The sequence below is a fragment of the Anomaloglossus baeobatrachus genome, chromosome 1 (assembly GCF_048569485.1).
Source record: "Anomaloglossus baeobatrachus isolate aAnoBae1 chromosome 1, aAnoBae1.hap1, whole genome shotgun sequence".
Lineage (NCBI taxonomy): Eukaryota > Metazoa > Chordata > Amphibia > Anura > Aromobatidae > Anomaloglossus > Anomaloglossus baeobatrachus.
Genome location: NC_134353.1, coordinates 963,983,419 through 964,002,787, shown reverse-complemented (window position 1 = coordinate 964,002,787; position 19,369 = coordinate 963,983,419). Strand labels below are relative to the sequence as shown.

Here is a 19,369-nt window from a genome sequence, read left to right as displayed (position 1 = left end):
ATAAATGATTTTACATTGGCCCTATTTCAATTAAATAAATCAACAGTTCTTAGAAGAAAAGTGTGTATTGACAGGTCTGCTCGAAGACTGCGGAGGAGAACCTGAAATTAATTTCCACGCTACATTCAGGGACAGAGCCTGCGCTAATGAAAACCATACCCTTCTAGCCGCAGCGAGAGAGGTCACCCAGATAAAGCGGCTAATACTATTCTGGATGATTGGATTTAGGATAATGAAAATATAATGGCGTGCACACGTGTTCTGTACAGTGAGAGAAGTTTCCCATCTTCTACGTATTTGTGAAGGTCAATGACCGACAAACAGTAGACTCTACCGAGGGTTGATTAGAGACATCCGCGCACGCTGAAGACCGTGTCGGAGACTCCCAGAATGGGGCAGCTACTGTGCGAGGTTCCCAAGGACTTAGTGCAATCAATAGGAAGCTGATAATCACGGCTCCTCAGCCGTAACAATGTCAGAGGAAGGAAGGAGATCATAATCCTGAGAAATGGCTCTGGAGGGCAGCGAGGGTGAAAGTATTTAGTGGGGGCAACGAATCACAATATCATGATAACCCTGACTAATTCTGACTATGCGGGAGGGGAGCCGTCTTCTACAAACCTGGCTAATGAGCAGGAGAGCTGCGGCCACATATCGATAACGGGGAAATGTATGCTGTCCAACAGGGATATGGGTAGTCCAGGAGTAGGAGAGCACCGCGGATCGGGGTCTTGTCTCTGGGCAAGGGAGGGGTCATGGGAACATTTAACGGAAATTCAATTCCCCGTTCTTCATTAGCAGCATTTTGTAGAGCACAAGGAGCTGAGCAGATTGATATATAAGACTGAGGGGATAGAGGCGGTAGAACTTGTATTATTATTATTATTATTATTATTATTTGCTATTTCCATACTTAGGTTTGGTGGGTGGTCCTACGGGTAGAGGAGTCCAGTGGGTTGTCCTACAGGTAGAGGAGTCCAGTGGGAGGCCCTACAGGCAGAGGAGTCCAGTGGGTTGTCCTACAGGTAGAGGAGTCCAGTGGGAGGCCCTACAGGCAGAGGAGTCCAGTGGGAGGTCCTACAGGCATAGGAGTCCAGTGGGAGGCCCTACAGGCAGAGGAGTCCAGTGGGAGGCCCTACAGGCAGAGGAGTCCAGTGGGAGGCCCTACAGGCAGAGGAGTCCAGTGGGAGGCCCTACAGGCAGAGGAGTCCAGTGGGAGGCCCTACAGGCAGAGGAGTCCAGTGGGTTGTCCTACAGGCAGAGGAGTCCAGTGGGAGGCCCTACAGGCAGGGGAGTCCAGTGGGTTGTCCTAACACCAGAATGAGCACCGATGAAAACGAATAAAACACAAGTTCTACTGAATCTTTTCCCACAAAACCATATATCAACTTGCTCAGCTCCTTCTGCTCTGTCCCATGCTAGCCATGAGGTTCCATGGAAAAATGCTAAAATATGCGCTGGGACATGAGAGATAAAAGCTAAAGTCATAGAGAGATGAGGTGGAATAAGAATGTGAAAAGCCAAAGGAGGCCAGCAGAACATAAACTACAGCAATGCTGACCATAACAGAAGAGGAGAAAGGTGGAGAGGGAAGCAGAGGAGGACTAGGAGGAAGGTGGAGAGGGAAGCGGAGGAGGACTAGGAGGAAGGTGGAGAGGGAAGCGGAGGAGGACTAGGAGGCAGGTGGAGAGGGAAGCGGAGGAGGACTAGGAGGAAGGTGGAGAGGGAAGCGGAGGAGGACTAGGAGGAAGGTGGAGAGGGAAGCGGAGGAGGACTAGGAGGAAGGTGGAGAGGGAAGCGGAGGAGGACTAGGAGGCAGGTGGAGAGGGAAGCGGAGGAGGACTAGGAGGAAGGTGGAGAGGGAAGCGGAGGAGGACTAGGAGGAAGGTGGAGAGGGAAGCAGAGGAGGACTAGGAGGAAGGTGGAGAGGGAAGCGGAGGAGGACTAGGAGGAAGGTGGAGAGGGAGGCGGAGGAGGACTAGGAGGAAGGTGGAGAGGGAAGCGGAGGAGGACTAGGAGGAAGGTGGAGAGGGAAGCGGAGGAGGACTAGGAGGAAGGTGGAGAGGGAAGCGGAGGAGGACAAGAAGAAAGGTGTAGAGGGAAGCGGAGGAGGACTAGGAGGAAGGTGGAGAGGGAAGCGGAGGAAGACTAGGAGGAAGGTGGAGAGGGAAGCGGAGGACAAGGAGGAAGGTGGAGAAGGAAGCGGAGGAGGACTAGGAGGAAGGTGGAGAGGGAAGCGGAGGAGGACTAGGAGGAAGGTGGAGAGGGAAGTGGAGGAGGACTAGGAGGAAGGTGGAGAGGGAAGCGGAGGAGGACTAGGAGGAAGGTGGAGAGGGAAGTGGAGGAGGACTAGGAGGAAGGTGGAGAGGGAAGCGGAGGAGGACTAGGAGGAAGGTGGAGAGGGAATCGGAGGAGGACTAGGAGGAAGGTGGAGAGGGAAGCGGAGGAGGACTAGGAGGAAGGTGGAGAGGGAATCGGAGGAGGACTAGGAGGAAGGTGGAGAGGGAAGCGGAGGAAGACTAGGAGGAAGGTGGAGAGGGAAGCGGAGGAGGACAAGGAGGAAGGTGGAGAGGGAAGCGGAGGAGGACTAGGAGGAAGGTGGAGAGGGAAGCGGAGGAAGACTAGGAGGAAGGTGGAGAGGGAAGCGGAGGAGGACAAGGAGGAAGGTGGAGAGGGAAGCGGAGGAGGACAAGGAGGAAGGTGGAGAGGGAAGCGAAGGAGGACAAGGAGGAAGGTGGAGAGGGAAGCGAGGAGGACAAGGAGGAAGGTGGAGAGTGAAGCGGAGGAAGACTAGGAGGAAGGTGGAGAGGGAAGCGGAGGAGGACTAGGAGGAAGGTGGAGAGGGAAGCGGAGGAGGACTAGGAGGAAGGTGGAGAGGGAAGCGGAGGAGGACTAGGAGGAAGGTGGAGAGGGAAGCGGAGAAGGTAAAGGAGGAAGGTGGAGAGGGAAGCGGAGGAAGACTAGGAGGAAGGTGAAGAGGGAAGCGGAGGAGGACAAGGAGGAAGGTGGAGAGGGAAGCGAAGGAGGACAAGGAGGAAGGTGGAGAGGGAAGCGGAGGAGGACAAGGAGGAAGGTGGAGAGTGAAGCGGAGGAAGACTAGGAGGTAGGTGGAGAGGGAAGCGGAGGAGGACTAGGAGGAAGGTGGAGAGGGAAGCGGAGAAGGACTAGGAGGAAGGTGGAGAGGGAAGCGGAGGAGGACTAGGAGGAAGATAGAGAGGGAAACGGGAAGCGGAGGAGGACTAGGAGGAAGATGGAGAGGGAAGTGGAGGAGGACTAGGAGGAAAGTGGAGAGGGAAGCGGAAGAGGACTAGGAGGAAGGTGGAGAGGTAAGCGGGAAGTGGAGGAGGACTAGGAGGAAGGTGGAGAGGGAAGCGGAGGAGGACAAGGAGGAAGGTGGAGAGGGAAGCGAAGGAGGACAAGGAGGAAGGTGGAGAGGGAGGCGGAGGAGGACTAGGAGGAAGATGGAGAGGGAAGCGGAGGAGGACTAGGAGGAAGGTGGAGAGGGAAGCGGAGGAGGACTAGGAGGAAGGTGGAGAGGGAAGCGGAGGAGGACAAGAAGAAAGGTGTAGAGGGAAGCGGAGGAGGACTAGGAGGAAGGTGGAGAGGGAAGCGGAGGAGGACAAGGAGGAAGGTGGAGAGGGAAGCGAAGGAGGACAAGGAGGAAGGTGGAGAGGGAAGCGGAGGAGGACAAGGAGGAAGGTGGAGAGTGAAGCGGAGGAGGACTAGGAGAAAGGTGTAGAGGGAAGCGGAGGAGGACTAGGAGGAAGGTGGAGAGGGAAGCGGAGGAAGACTAGGAGGAAGGTGGAGAGGGAAGCAGAGGAGGACAAGGAGGAAGGTGGAGAAGGAAGCGGAGGAGGACTAGGAGGAAGGTGGAGAGGGAAGCGGAGGAGGACTAGGAGGAAGGTGGAGAGGGAAGTGGAGGAGGACTAGGAGGAAGGTGGAGAGGGAAGCGGAGGAGGACTAGGAGGAAGGTGGAGAGGGAAGTGGAGGAGGACTAGGAGGAAGGTGGAGAGGAAAGCGGAGGAGGACTAGGAGGAAGGTGGAGAGGGAAGCGGAGGAGGACTAGGAGGAAGGTGGAGAGGGAAGCGGAGGAAGACTAGGAGGAAGGTGGAGAGGGAAGCGGAGGAGGACAAGGAGGAAGGTGGAGAGGGAAGCGGAGGAGGACTAGGAGGAAGGTGGAGAGGGAAGCGGAGGAAGACTAGGAGGAAGGTGGAGAGGGAAGCAGAGGAGGACAAGGAGGAAGGTGGAGAGGGAAGCGAAGGAGGACAAGGAGGAAGGTGGAGAGGGAAGCGAGGAGGACAAGGAGGAAGGTGGAGAGTGAAGCGGAGGAAGACTAGGAGGAAGGTGGAGAGGGAAGCGGAGGAGGACTAGGAGGAAGGTGGAGAGGGAAGCGGAGGAGGACTAGGAGGAAGGTGGAGAGGGAAGCGGAGGAGGACTAGGAGGAAGGTGGAGAGGGAAGCGGAGAAGGTAAAGGAGGAAGGTGGAGAGGGAAGCGGAGGAAGACTAGGAGGAAGGTGGAGAGGGAAGCAGAGGAGGACAAGGAGGAAGGTGGAGAGGGAAGCGAAGGAGGACAAGGAGGAAGGTGGAGAGGGAAGCGGAGGAGGACAAGGAGGAAGGTGGAGAGTGAAGCGGAGGAAGACTAGGACGTAGGTGGAGAGGGAAGCGGAGGAGGACTAGGAGGAAGGTGGAGAGGGAAGCGGAGAAGGACTAGGAGGAAGGTGGAGAGGGAAGCGGAGGAGGACTAGGAGGAAGATAGAGAGGGAAACGGGAAGCGGAGGAGGACTAGGAGGAAGATGGAGAGGGAAGTGGAGGAGGACTAGGAGGAAAGTGGAGAGGGAAGCGGAAGAGGACTAGGAGGAAGGTGGAGAGGTAAGCGGGAAGTGGAGGAGGACTAGGAGGAAGGTGGAGAGGGAAGCGGAGGAGGACAAGGAGGAAGGTGGAGAGGGAAGCGGAGGAGGACAAGGAGGAAGGTGGAGAGGGAAGCGGAGGAGGACTAGGAGGAAGGTGGGGAGGGAAGCGGAGGAAGACTAGGAGGAAGGTGGAGAGGGAAGCGGAGGAGGACTAGGAGGAAGGTGGAGAGGGAAGCGGCGGAGGACAAGGAGGAAGGTGGAGAGGGAAGCGGAGGAGGACTAGGAGAAAGGTGGAGAGGGAAGCGGTGGAGGACAAGGAGGAAGGTGGAGAGGGAAGCGGAGGAGGACTAGGAGGAAGGTGGAGAGGGAAGCGGAGGAGGACTAGGAGGAAGGTGGGGAGGGAAGCGGAGGAGGACTAGGAGGAAGGTGGGGAGGGAAGCGGAGGAAGACTAGGAGGAAGGTGGAGAGGGAAGCGGAGGAGGACAAGGAGGAAGGTGGAGAGGGAAGCGGAGGAGGACTAGGAGGAAGGTGGGGAGGGAAGCGGAGGAGGACTAGGAGGAAGGTGGGGAGGGAAGCGGAGGAAGACTAGGAGGAAGGTGGAGAGGGAAGCGGAGGAGGACTAGGAGGAAGGTGGAGAGGGAAGCGGCGGAGGACAAGGCGGAAGGTGGAGAGGGAAGCGGAGGAGGACTAGGAGAAAGTTGGAGAGGGAAGCGGCGGAGGACAAGGAGGAAGGTGAAGAGGGAAGCGGAGGAAGACTAGGAGGAAGGTGCAGAGGGAGGCGGAGGAGGACTAGGAGGAAGGTGTAGAGGGAAGCGGAGGAGGACTAGGAGGAAGGTGGAGAGGGAAGCAGAGGAGGACAAGGAGGAAGGTGGAGAGGGAAGCGGAGGAAGACTAGGAGGAAGGTGGAGAGGGAAGCGGAGGAGGACTAGGAGGAAAGTGGAGAGGGAAACGGAGGAGGACTAGGAGGACTAGGAGGAAGGTGGAGAGGGAAGTGGAGGAGGACAAGGAGGAAGGTGGAGAGGAAAGCGGAGGAGGACTAGGAGGGCAGCGACAGGCGGGAGGAGGACTTGTGTGAGTGGATGGATGAATGACATTGTTTAGATCCCAGCTGTCTCACTTTGTCCATTTCTCCTCACAAATGAGCCGTCTCTGCTCTTCTCATTCCTTATGGACCGGTTCACTGACAGAATTAACTCTCCCCCCTCCCGGCTTCGGAAACTCATTTATACAACGTCTCGATGGCTGGATGTCCGCGGCTGTTATTTTTCAGCAAGATTGGACATACACAATGATTCATGTGTGACTGCACGCTTTGATGGATATCATCCACTACTTCCTTCATTTACTGCTCGCAGCAGAAGAAATACAATTTATTGTGAAAATATGATTGTCGTGACTTCATGTCCTATCATCGGAAACCATGTTACCCACTTAGTAAAATGGAAAGAACCGGGCAAAAGGCTTCCAGCCAGACATTGTGTCTGGTGTTTTATCTGAGATTCCTATCACTCTGGAGGACAAAGTACAGACCTGACCACGTGTCCAGTCCCTCCGCCAAAAACTTCATGTAAAAGACAATATTATCCATGCACCATTGGTTCTCGCTGCTGTAGATAAAAGCGCACCCAAATTATGGACCACGGCTGAAACGTCCACCTTCCAGAGGAGGTCGTCCATGGACGAGACAATATACGTCATGGCTTTTACTGGACTATGAAGGTTTCTTTCTCATCCACGTCATCGTTTATCAGGTTGTCGTGAAGGAAATCAACTGCAAGATGGGTCATTACTCATCAATCAGCTGGACACATCCTGGGCTCATGAGGACGCGCCACCATCTATCCTAGTGGCCTCTTCAGAGCGACTGTTCAACTGATCAAGACGCACGGAAGATTGATGAGGCATCCTTAAAGGATAGGGGACAAGTCGAGGGGATTTTGATTGGAACGAGTGGTGAGACGTGATCAAGATGACAATGAAAGCAGCAGCCAGTCACCGTCATCAAACTTACCGAATATTCCCTGTTTATGCACTGATTGCCTCCACTGGAAGCAGCGGCCAGTCACCGTCATGAAACTTACTGAATATTCCCTGTTGATGCACTGATTGCCTCCACTGGAAGCAGCGGCCAGTCACCGTCCTCAAACTTACTGAATATTCCCTGTTTATGCACTGATTGTCTCCACTGGAAGCAGCGGCAAGTCACCGCCATCAAACTTACTGAATATTCCCTGATTCTGCACTGAATGCCTCCACGGGAATCAGCGACCAGTCACCGTCATCAAACTTACTGAATATTCCCTGATTCTGCACTGATTGTCTCCACTGGAAGCAGCAGCCAGTCACCGTCATGAAACTTACTGAATATTCCCTGTTGATGCACTGATTGTCTCCACTGGAAGCAGCGGCCAGTCACCGTCATCAAACTTACTGAATCTTCTCTGTTTCTGCACTGATTGCCTCCACTGGAAGCAGCGGCCAGTCACCGTCCTCAAACTTACTGAATCTTCCTGATTCTGCACTGAATGCCTCCACGGGAATCAGCGACCAGTCACCGTCATCAAACTTACTGAATCTTCTATTTCTGCACTGGCTGCCTCCACTGGAAGCAGCAGCCAGTCACCACCATCAAACTTACTGAATCTTCCTGATTCTGCACTGATTGCCTCCACTGGAAGCAGCGGCCAGTCACCGTCATCAAACTTACTGAATCTTCCCTGATTCTGCACTGATTGTCTCCACTGGAAGCAGCGGCCAGTCACCACCATCAAACTTACTGAATCTTCTCTGTTTCTGCACTGATTGCCTCCACTGGAAGCAGCAGCCAGTCACCGTCATCAAACTTACTGAATCTTTCCTGTTTATGCACTGATTGCCTCCACTGGAAGCAGCGGCCAGTCACCGTCATCAAGCTTACTGAATCTTTCCTGTTTATGCACAGATTGCCTCCACTGGAAGCAGCAGTCAGTCACCGTCAAACTTACTGAATCTTTCCTGTTTATGCACTGATTGTCTCCACTGGAAGCAGCAGCCAGTCAACGTCATCAAGCTTACTGAATCTTTCCTGTTTATGCACTGATTGTCTCCACTGGAAGCAGCAGCCAGTCACCGTCATCAAGCTTACTGAATCTTTCCTGTTTATGCACAGATTGCCTCCACTGGAAGCAGCAGCCAGTCACCGTCATCAAACTTACTGAATCTTTCCTGTTTATGCACAGATTGCCTCCACTGGAAGCAGCAGCCAGTCACCGTCATCAAACTTACTGAATCTTTCCTGATTATGCACTGATTGCCTCCACTGGAAGCAGCAGCCAGTCACCGTCATCAAACTTACTGAATCTTTCCTGTTTATGCACTGATTGTCTCCACTGGAAGCAGCGGCCAGTCACCGTCATCAAACTTACTGAATCTTTCCAGTTTATGCACTGAATGCCTCCACTGGAAGCAGCAGCCAATCACCACCATCAAACTTACTGAATCTTTCCTGTTTATGCACTGATTGCCTCCACTGGAAGCAGCGGCCAGTCACCGTCATCAAACTTACTGAATCTTTCCTGTTTATGCACTGAATGCCTCCACTGGAAACAGCAGCCAGTCACCACCATCAAACTTACTGAATCTTTCCTGTTTATGAACTGATTGCCTCCACTGGAAGCAGCGGCCAGTCACCATCATCAAACTTACTAAATCTTTCCTGATTTTGCACTGATTGTCTCCACTGAAAGCAGCGGCCAGTCACCGTCATCAAACTTACTGAATATTCCCTGTTTCTGCACTGATTGCCTCCACTGGAAGCAGCAGCCAGTCACCACTATCAAACTTACTGAATCTTTCCTGTTTATGCACTGATTGCCTCCACTGGAAGCAGCGGCCAGTCACCGTCATGAAACTTACTGAATCTTCCCTGTTTCTGCACTGAATGCCTCCACTGGAAGCAGGGGCCAGTCACCGCCATCAAACTTACTGAATATTTCCTGTTTATGCACTGATTGCCTCCACTGGAAGCAGCGGCCAGTCACAACCATAAAACTTAGGGTCTTGTTACACGTAGCGACGTTCCTGCAATCCCGACAACGATACGACCTAGTCAGTATCGCTGGTACGTTGCTACATGGTCACTAGTGAGCTGTCAAACAGGCAGATCTAAGTAACGACGCAGCAACGATACAGCGATCCTCGGCAGTCGTTGGGACCCTGTCACACAGCAGCTATTCTGACGGGCACTGAAAAGACAACGCAAAAACACAGCGATGCATGATGCCTGGCGGGACACCAACGATCAAAAAATGAACTAGGACGTTCAGGTACAATCAGCGATATCGCAGCGGGAGACGGTCGCTGCTATGTGTCACACATAGCGAGATCGCTAGCGAGGTCACTGTTGTATCACAAAATCTGTGACATTTCAGCGATCTCGCTAACGACATCGCTATGTGTGACGCTTGTGGGGCTTTACTGAATATGCCTCCAGTGGAAGCAGCAGCCAATCACTGTCATCATACTTACTGATTCTTCCCTGATTCTGCACTAATTGCCTCCACTGGAAGCAGCGGCCAGTCACCACCATCAAACTTACTGAAGCTTCCTGATTCTGCACTGATTGCCTCCACTGGAAGCAGCGGCCAGTCACCACCATCAAACTTACTGAAGCTTCCTGATTCTGCACTGATTGCCTCCACTGGAAGCAGCGGCCAGTCACCACCAACAAACTTACTGAAGCTTCCTGATTCTGCACTGATTGCCTCCACTGGAAGCAGCGGCCAGTCACCATCAACAAACTTACTGAAGCTTCCTGATTCTGCACTGATTGCCTCCACTGGAAGCAGCGGCCAGTCACCACCAACAAACTTACTGAAGCTTCTTGATTCTGCACTGATTGCCTCCACTGGAAGCAGCAGCCAATCACTGTCATCATGCTTACTGATTCTTCCCTGATTCAGCACTGATTGCCTCCACTGGAAGCAGCGGCCAGTCACCGCCATCAAACTTACTGAATATTCCCTGATTCTGCACTGATTGTCTCCACTGGAAGCAGCAGCCAGTCACCGCCATCAAACTTACTGAATATTCCCTGATTCTGCACTGAATGCCTCCACGGGAATCAGCGACCAGTCACCGTCATCAAACTTACTGAATCTTCTATTTCTGCACTGGCTGCCTCCACTGGAAGCAGCAGCCAGTCACCACCATCAAACTTACTGAAGCTTCCTGATTCTGCACTGATTGTCTCCACTGGAAGCAGCAGCCAGTCACCGCCATCAAACTTACTGATTCTTCCCTGATTCAGCACTGATTGCCTCCACTGGAAGCAGCAGCCAGTCACCGCCATCAAACTTACTGAATATTCCCTGATTCTGCACTGAATGCCTCCACTGGAAGCAGCAGCCAGTCACCGCCATCAAACTTACTGAATCTTCCCTGATTCTGCACTGGCTGCCTCCACTGGAAGCAGCGGACAGTCACCACCATCAAACTTACTGAATCTTCCTGATTCTGCAATGATTGCCTCCACTGGAAGCAGCGGCCAGTCACCACCATCAAACTTACTGAATATTCCCTGATTCTGTACTAATTGCCTCCAATGGAAGCAGCAGCCAGTCACTGTCATCAAACTTACTGAATATTCCCTGATTCTCCACTGGAAGCAGCGGCCAGTCACCGTCATCAAACTTACTGAATATTCCCTGATTCTCCACTGGAAGCAGCGGCCAGTCACCACCATCAAACTTACTGAATCTTGTATTTTTGTACTGCCTGCCTCCACTGGAGAAGTGTTTCCTGATTCCTCTATGAATAATTTAAGGTCCTGCTGATCCGTCAATCCCTGTTTCCGGTCACCAATAGGAGGACTCATTATGTGGCCAATGGGGGTGCACAGTGCCCTATTTAAATCTCCAATACCGCTTGTCACTTTTCATTGTCCCCGTGTCTCTGGCTCTGACCCAACTAAATACCTCTTTCCTTAACTCGCTTATCTAGCCGGCAGCTACTCGATGGACCCAACCCAGGGTCCTCCTGGCTGCTTGCACCAAGTCTGTACACGCTTCATGCATTCACTAAAGGTGCTACTAGAAATCCATCGTCTGTGCCTCAGTATTCAACTACATGGAGACTTGGTGAGACTTGAGAACCATGCAAAGAGCAACCTGCATATCTATCACCTTCAAGGTGCAGTAAACAATCGGACATTTCTGGTCCGGCAGCGCCACAGACTAATTCTTGTGGAAGGATTTATCTTAAGCTTTGATCTAGAAGAATCTAAATCCCTGAGATTGGGGAACGTATGCCTCATGGTAGAGGAAAGAGGAAGGGTCATGTCTACAGAGAGCGGCGCGGCCTCCACCTCTCCTCCTCCCGTAATGTTGGCACCTTGAGGCTCAGAAACTCATAAAAAGTTCATTGAATATTTATGATTCGTAAAAATCACTGGGAAATCCTTCAGACAATATCCGGCGTGCACAAGTCTCATTATTGTCAGGGTTTTTCTCCATCAGTATGAGAATCCTGCACTTTCCTGTGTCCAGATCCAGGACAATCCTGACCACTCTCCACAGAGCGAAGCCTCCAGAGAAGGTCTCGATAGACCTTCTCCAAGGATGGATGATGATCGATAAGAAGCTGTGTATGTCATTAAAGGGTCGTCCAATACCATAAAATATCACTCACGACGTAAATCCGCTGCACATCTATAAGACCGCTGCAGCCAATCACTGGCATCAGCTGTCTGGTACACACAGCATCATTTCTTAAGACAGTGATTGGCTGCAGTGGTAATGTGGGTGTACAGGTCTCAAGGAGGGTGATTTAGCACGTAAGTCACATTTTTACCATATTCATCGTTTTTTAAAGTCCAGGACAATCCCCTTAATGCACATAAAGGTATCAGGAGGAGACGGATTATAGCAGTACTATCAGCAGAGCCTGAACCTGGAGGCGCTGCTGCGCCACTATTGGAAACAGCTGCGGTGAGAAGCGGCGCCAAACAAGACAAATGTCCCCAAAATGAAAAGCTCTACAACAATATATATCCCACGGTGATCCCATGTGCGACGTGATAAATCTGCTCAAACTACGACCAGTTGTCCTTTGTGTCCTACTAGAGCACAACTGAGCGCAGGAAAAGGCCGAAGGCTACAGAAAGCCCCTGAGCTCTCCTACAGGGGTCTCACATAACACTGATGGCCGCTTTCCATAGAACATGGCCACAGTCTGATCACTCAGAATCAATGGAAGGAGCACGAGCCCAGGCTACAGGGAATGATGAGACTGCTGGTAAGGTGCTCCAGCTTTCGTCTTACTATCTCTTTACATACTGGTGCATGTGAGACCGCTCGGGCTCTGGAGGCTCCGACACCTCGGGATTTCTGTATTATCAGACGGTATCATTTATACATGAGATACTCACGCCCCACTCTCAGGCTGGTCTGGTGCCAGAGCTGCCACGAGGACCCTTCAAAACACGAGTATAAGCCACTGTGCGATAAATCCACATTATGGAGAAGAAGAGCCGAGCCGTTCAGCTGGGAATTGTCGATATCCGTTCCGTTGACCGTCCACGTGACGGCAGCGTCCGGGTCCATGCTGCCGCACTTTATTACTACATTAGAGCCAATCTTCTCATACTGGAAGTGAGAATCTGCAAGAAATACAAGAGCGGGGATGAGACGGCGGAGGACAAAAGCACAGAAACGTTACTGGACTCGAAGCCATCATCATCAACAGCACCATCATCGGCAGTAGTGGTGACGGTCCACCCATCGGATAGATACATAGAACAGACTCACTATTATCCCATCACTCTGTATGGATGACACCAGAGCTCCGTATAGATGACGCTCCTATATACAAAAATATAGCTAGTATAATACTGCCCCCTATGTACAAGAATAACACTACTATAATACTGCCCCCTATGTACAAGAATATAACTACTATAACACTGCCCCTATGTACAAGAATATAACTACTATAATACTGCCCCCTATGTACAAGAATATAACTACTATAATACTGCCCCTATATACAAGAATATAACTACTATAATACTGCCCCTATGTACAAGAATATAACTCCTATAATACTGCCCCTATGTACAAGAATATAACTCCTATAATACTGCCCCTATGTACAAGAATATAACTACTATAATACTGCCGCTATGTACAAGAATATAACTACTATAATACTGACCCTATGTACAAGAATATAACTACTATAATACTGCTCCTATGTACAAGAATATAACTACTATAATACTGCCCCTATATACAAGAATATAACTACTATAATACTGCCCCCTATGTACAAGAATATAACTACTATAATACTACTCCTATGTACAAGAATATAACTACTATAATACTGCCCCTATATACAAGAATATAACTACTATAATACTGCCCCTATATACAAGAATAACACTACTATAATACTGCCCCCTATGTACAAGAATATAACTACTATAACACTGCCCCTATGTACAAGAATATAACTACTATAATACTGCCCCCTATGTACAAGAATATAACTACTATAATACTGCCCCTATATACAAGAATATAACTACTATAATACTGCCCCTATGTACAAGAATATAACTCCTATAATACTGCCCCTATGTACAAGAATATAACTACTATAATACTGCTCCCTATATACAAGAATATAACTACTATAATACTGCCCTATGTACAAGAATATAACTACTATAATACTGCCCCATATATACAAGAATATAACTACTATAATACTGCTCCTATGTACAAGAATATAACTACTATAACACTGCCCCCTATGTACAAGAATATAACTACTATAATACTGCCCCTATATACAAGAATATAACTACTATAACATTGCCCCTATGTACAAGAATATAACTACTATAATACTGCCCCTATGTACAAGAATATAACTACTATAACATTGCCCCTATGTACAAGAATATAACTACTATAATACTGCCCCTATGTACAAGAATATAACTACTATAATACTGCCCCTATGTACAAGAATATAACTCCTATAATACTGCCCCTATGTACAAGAATATAACTACTATAATACTGCCCCTATGTACAGGAATATAACTACTATAATACTGCTCCTATGTATAAGAATATAACTACTATAATACTGCCCCTATATACAAGAATATAACTACTATAATACTGCCCCTATGTACAAGAATATAACTACTATAATACTGCCCCTATGTACAGGAATATAACTGCTATAATACTGCTCCTATGTATAAGAATATAACTACTATAATACTGCCCCTATATACAAGAATATAACTACTATAATACTGCCCCTATGTACAAGAATATAACTACTATAATACTTCCCCTATGTACAGGAATATAACTGCTATAATACTGCCCCCTATGTACAAGAATATAACTACTATAATACTGCCCCCCTATGTACAAGAATATAACTACTATAATACTGCTCCTATGTACAAGAATATACCTACTATAATACTGCCCCTATGTACAAGAATATAACTACTATAATACTGCTCCTGTATACAAGAATATAGCTACTATAATACTGCCCCTATGTACAGGAATATAACTACTATAATACTGCTCCTATGTACAAGAATATAACTACTATAATACTGCCCCCTATGTACAGGAATATAACTACTATAATACTGCCCCTATGTACAGGAATATAACTACTATAATACTGCTCCTATGTACAGGAATATAACTACTATAATACTGCTCCTATGTACAAGAATATAGCTACTATAATACTGCCCCTATATACAAGAATATAACTACTATAATACTGCTCCTATATACAAGAATATAACTACTATAATACTGCCCCTATGTACAAGAATATAGCTACTATAATACTGCCCCTATGTACAGGAATATAACTACTATAATACTGCTCCTATGTACAGGAATATAACTACTATAATACTGCTCCTATGTACAAGAATATAGCTACTATAATACTGCCCCTATATACAAGAATATAACTACTATAATACTGCTCCTATATACAAGAATATAACTACTATAATACTGCCCCCTATGTACAGGAATATAACTACTATAATACTGCTCCTATGTATAAGAATATAACTACTATAATACTGCCCCTATATACAAGAATATAACTACTATAATACTGCCCCTATGTACAAGAATATAACTACTATAATACTGCCCCTATGTACAGGAATATAACTGCTATAATACTGCCCCTATGTACAAGAATATAACTACTATAATACTGCTCCTATGTACAGGAATATAACTACTATAATACTGCTCCTATGTACAAGAATATAGCTACTATAATACTGCCCCTATATACAAGAATATAACTACTATAATACTGCTCCTATATACAAGAATATAACTACTATAATACTGCCCCTATGTACAGGAATATAACTACTATAATACTGCTCCTATGTACAGGAATATAACTACTATAATACTGCTCCTATGTACAAGAATATAGCTACTATAATACTGCCCCTATATACAAGAATATAACTACTATAATACTGCTCCTATATACAAGAATATAACTACTATAATACTGCCCCCTATGTACAGGAATATAACTACTATAATACTGCTCCTATGTATAAGAATATAACTACTATAATACTGCCCCTATATACAAGAATATAACTACTATAATACTGCCCCTATGTACAAGAATATAACTACTATAATACTGCCCCTATGTACAGGAATATAACTGCTATAATACTGCCCCTATGTACAGGAATATAACTGCTATAATACTGCCCCTATATACAAGAATATAACTACTATAATACTGCTCCTATATACAAGAATATAACTACTATAATACTGCCCCCTATGTACAGGAATATAACTACTATAATACTGCTCCTATGTATAAGAATATAACTACTATAATACTGCCCCTATATACAAGAATATAACTACTATAATACTGCCCCTATGTACAAGAATATAACTACTATAATACTGCCCCTATGTACAGGAATATAACTGCTATAATACTGCCCCTATGTACAAGAATATAACTACTATAATACTGCTCCCTATGTACAAGAATATAACTACTACAATACTGCCCTCTATGTACAAGAATATAACTACTACAATACTGCCCTCTATGTACAAGAATATAACTACTATAATACTGCCCCTATGTACAAGAATATAACTACTATAATACTGCGCCTATGTAAAAGAATATAACTACTATAATACTGCCCCCTATGTACAAGAATAACACTACTATAATACTGCCCCCTATGTACAAGAATAACACTACTATAATACTGCCCCTATGTACAAGAATATAACTACTATAATACTGCTCCTATGTACAAGAATATAACTACTATAATACTGCCTCCTATATACAAGAATATAACTACTATAATACTGCCCCCTAAGTACAAGAATATAACTACTATAATACTGCCCCTATGTACAAGAATATAACTACTATAATACTTCCCCCTATGTACAAGAATATAACTACTATAATACTGCTCCTATGTACAAGAATATAACTACTATAATTCTGCCCTATGTACAAGAATATAACTACTATAATACTGCCCCCTAAGTACAAGAATATAACTACTATAATACTGCCCCCTATGTACAAGAATATAACTACTATAATTCTGCCCCTATGTACAAGAATATAACTACTATAATACTGTCCCCTAAGTACAAGAATACAAATACTATAATACTGCCCCCTATGTACAAGAATATAACTACTATAATACTGCCCCTATGTACAAGAATATAACTACTATAATACTTCCCCCTATGTACAAGAATATAACTACTATAATACTGCTCCTATGTACAAGAATATAACTACTATAATACTGTCCCCTATATACAAGAATATAACTACTATAATACTGCCCCCTATGTACAAGAATATAACTACTATAATACTGCCCCCTATGTACAAGAATATAATTTCTATAATACTGCCCCTATGTACAAGAATATAACTACTATAATACTGCTCCTTTGTACAAGAATATAACTACTATAATACTTCCCCCTATGTACAAGAATATAACTACGGTACTATAATACTGCCCCTATGTACAAGAATATAACTACTATAATACTGCCCCCTAAGTACAAGAATATAACTACTATAATACTGCCCCTATGTACAAGAATATAACTACTATAATACTGACCCCTATGTACAAGAATATAACTACTATAATACTGCCCCCTATGTACAAGAATATAACTACTATAATACTGCCCCTATGTACAAGAATATAACTACTATAATACTGCCCCTATGTACAAGAATATAACTACTATAATACTGCTCCTATGTACAAGAATATAACTACTATAATACTTCCCCCTATGTAAAAGAATATAACTACTATAATACTGCCCCTATGTACAAGAATATAACTACTATAATACTGCCCCCTAAGTACAAGAATATAACTACTATAATACTGCCCCTATGTACAAGAATATAACTACTATAATACTGCCCCCTAAGTACAAGAATATAACTACTATAATACTGCCCCTATGTACAAGAATATAACTACTATAATACTGACCCCTATGTACAAGAATATAACTACTATAATACTGCCCCCTATATACAAGAATATAACTACTATAATACTGCCTCCTATGTACAAGAATATAACTACTATAATACTGACCCCTATGTACAAGAATATAACTTCTATAATACTGCCCCTTATGTACAAGAATATAACTACTATAATACTGCCCCCTATATACAAGAATATAACTACTATAATACTGCCCCTATGTACAAGAATATAACTACTATAATACTGCCCCCTATATACAAGAATATAACTACTATAATACTGCCCCTATGTACAAGAATATAACTACTATAATACTGCTCCTATATACAAGAATATAACTACTATAATACTGCTCCTATGTACAAGAATATAACTACTATAATACTGCTCCTATGTACAAGAATATAACTACTATAATACTGCTCCTATATACAAGAATATAACTACTATAATACTGCTCCTATATACAAGAATATAACTACTATAATACTGCTCCTATATACAAGAATATAACTACTATAATACTGCCCCCTATGTACAGGAATATAACTACTATAATACTGCTCCTATGTATAAGAATATAACTACTATAATACTGCCCCTATATACAAGAATATAACTACTATAATACTGCCCCTATGTACAAGAATATAACTACTATAATACTGCCCCTATGTACAGGAATATAACTGCTATAATACTGCCCCTATGTACAAGAATATAACTACTATAATACTGCCCCTATGTACAAGAATATAACTACTATAATACTGCCCCTATGTACAGGAATATAACTGCTATAATACTGCCCCTATGTACAGGAATATAACTGCTATAATACTGCCCCTATATACAAGAATATAACTACTATAATACTGCTCCTATATACAAGAATATAACTACTATAATACTGCCCCCTATGTACAGGAATATAACTACTATAATACTGCTCCTATGTATAAGAATATAACTACTATAATACTGCCCCTATATACAAGAATATAACTACTATAATACTGCCCCTATGTACAAGAATATAACTACTATAATACTGCCCCTATGTACAGGAATATAACTGCTATAATACTGCCCCTATGTACAAGAATATAACTACTATAATACTGCTCCCTATGTACAAGAATATAACTACTACAATACTGCCCTCTATGTACAAGAATATAACTACTACAATACTGCCCTCTATGTACAAGAATATAACTACTATAATACTGCCCCTATGTACAAGAATATAACTACTATAATACTGCGCCTATGTAAAAGAATATAACTACTATAATACTGCCCCCTATGTACAAGAATAACACTACTATAATACTGCCCCCTATGTACAAGAATAACACTACTATAATACTGCCCCTATGTACAAGAATATAACTACTATAATACTGCTCCTATGTACAAGAATATAACTACTATAATACTGCCTCCTATATACAAGAATATAACTACTATAATACTGCCCCCTATGTACAAGAATATAACTACTATAATACTGCCCCTATGTACAAGAATATAACTACTATAATACTTCCCCCTATGTACAAGAATATAACTACTATAATACTGCTCCTATGTACAAGAATATAACTACTATAATTCTGCCCTATGTACAAGAATATAACTACTATAATACTGCCCCCTAAGTACAAGAATATAACTACTATAATACTGCCCCCTATGTACAAGAATATAACTACTATAATTCTGCCCCTATGTACAAGAATATAACTACTATAATACTGTCCCCTAAGTACAAGAATACAAATACTATAATACTGCCCCCTATGTACAAGAATATAACTACTATAATACTGCCCCAATGTACAAGAATATAACTACTATAATACTTCCCCCTATGTACAAGAATATAACTACTATAATACTGCTCCTA

The 19,369-nt window shown here is 45.1% G+C and overlaps 1 protein-coding gene across 4 annotated transcripts in view; it reads right to left on the bottom strand.

The window, feature by feature from the left end:
* The window catches only part of CNTFR (ciliary neurotrophic factor receptor), a 624,317-nt gene that overhangs the window by 167,954 nt on the left and 436,994 nt on the right, over positions 1-19,369 (bottom strand). For all 4 annotated transcript variants that reach the window (XM_075330032.1, XM_075330023.1, XM_075330008.1 and 1 more), the window contains one exon: positions 12,256-12,486. In XM_075330032.1, the coding sequence (XP_075186147.1) occupies positions 12,256-12,486 (231 nt within the window). The remainder of the gene's footprint in view (positions 1-12,255; positions 12,487-19,369) is intronic.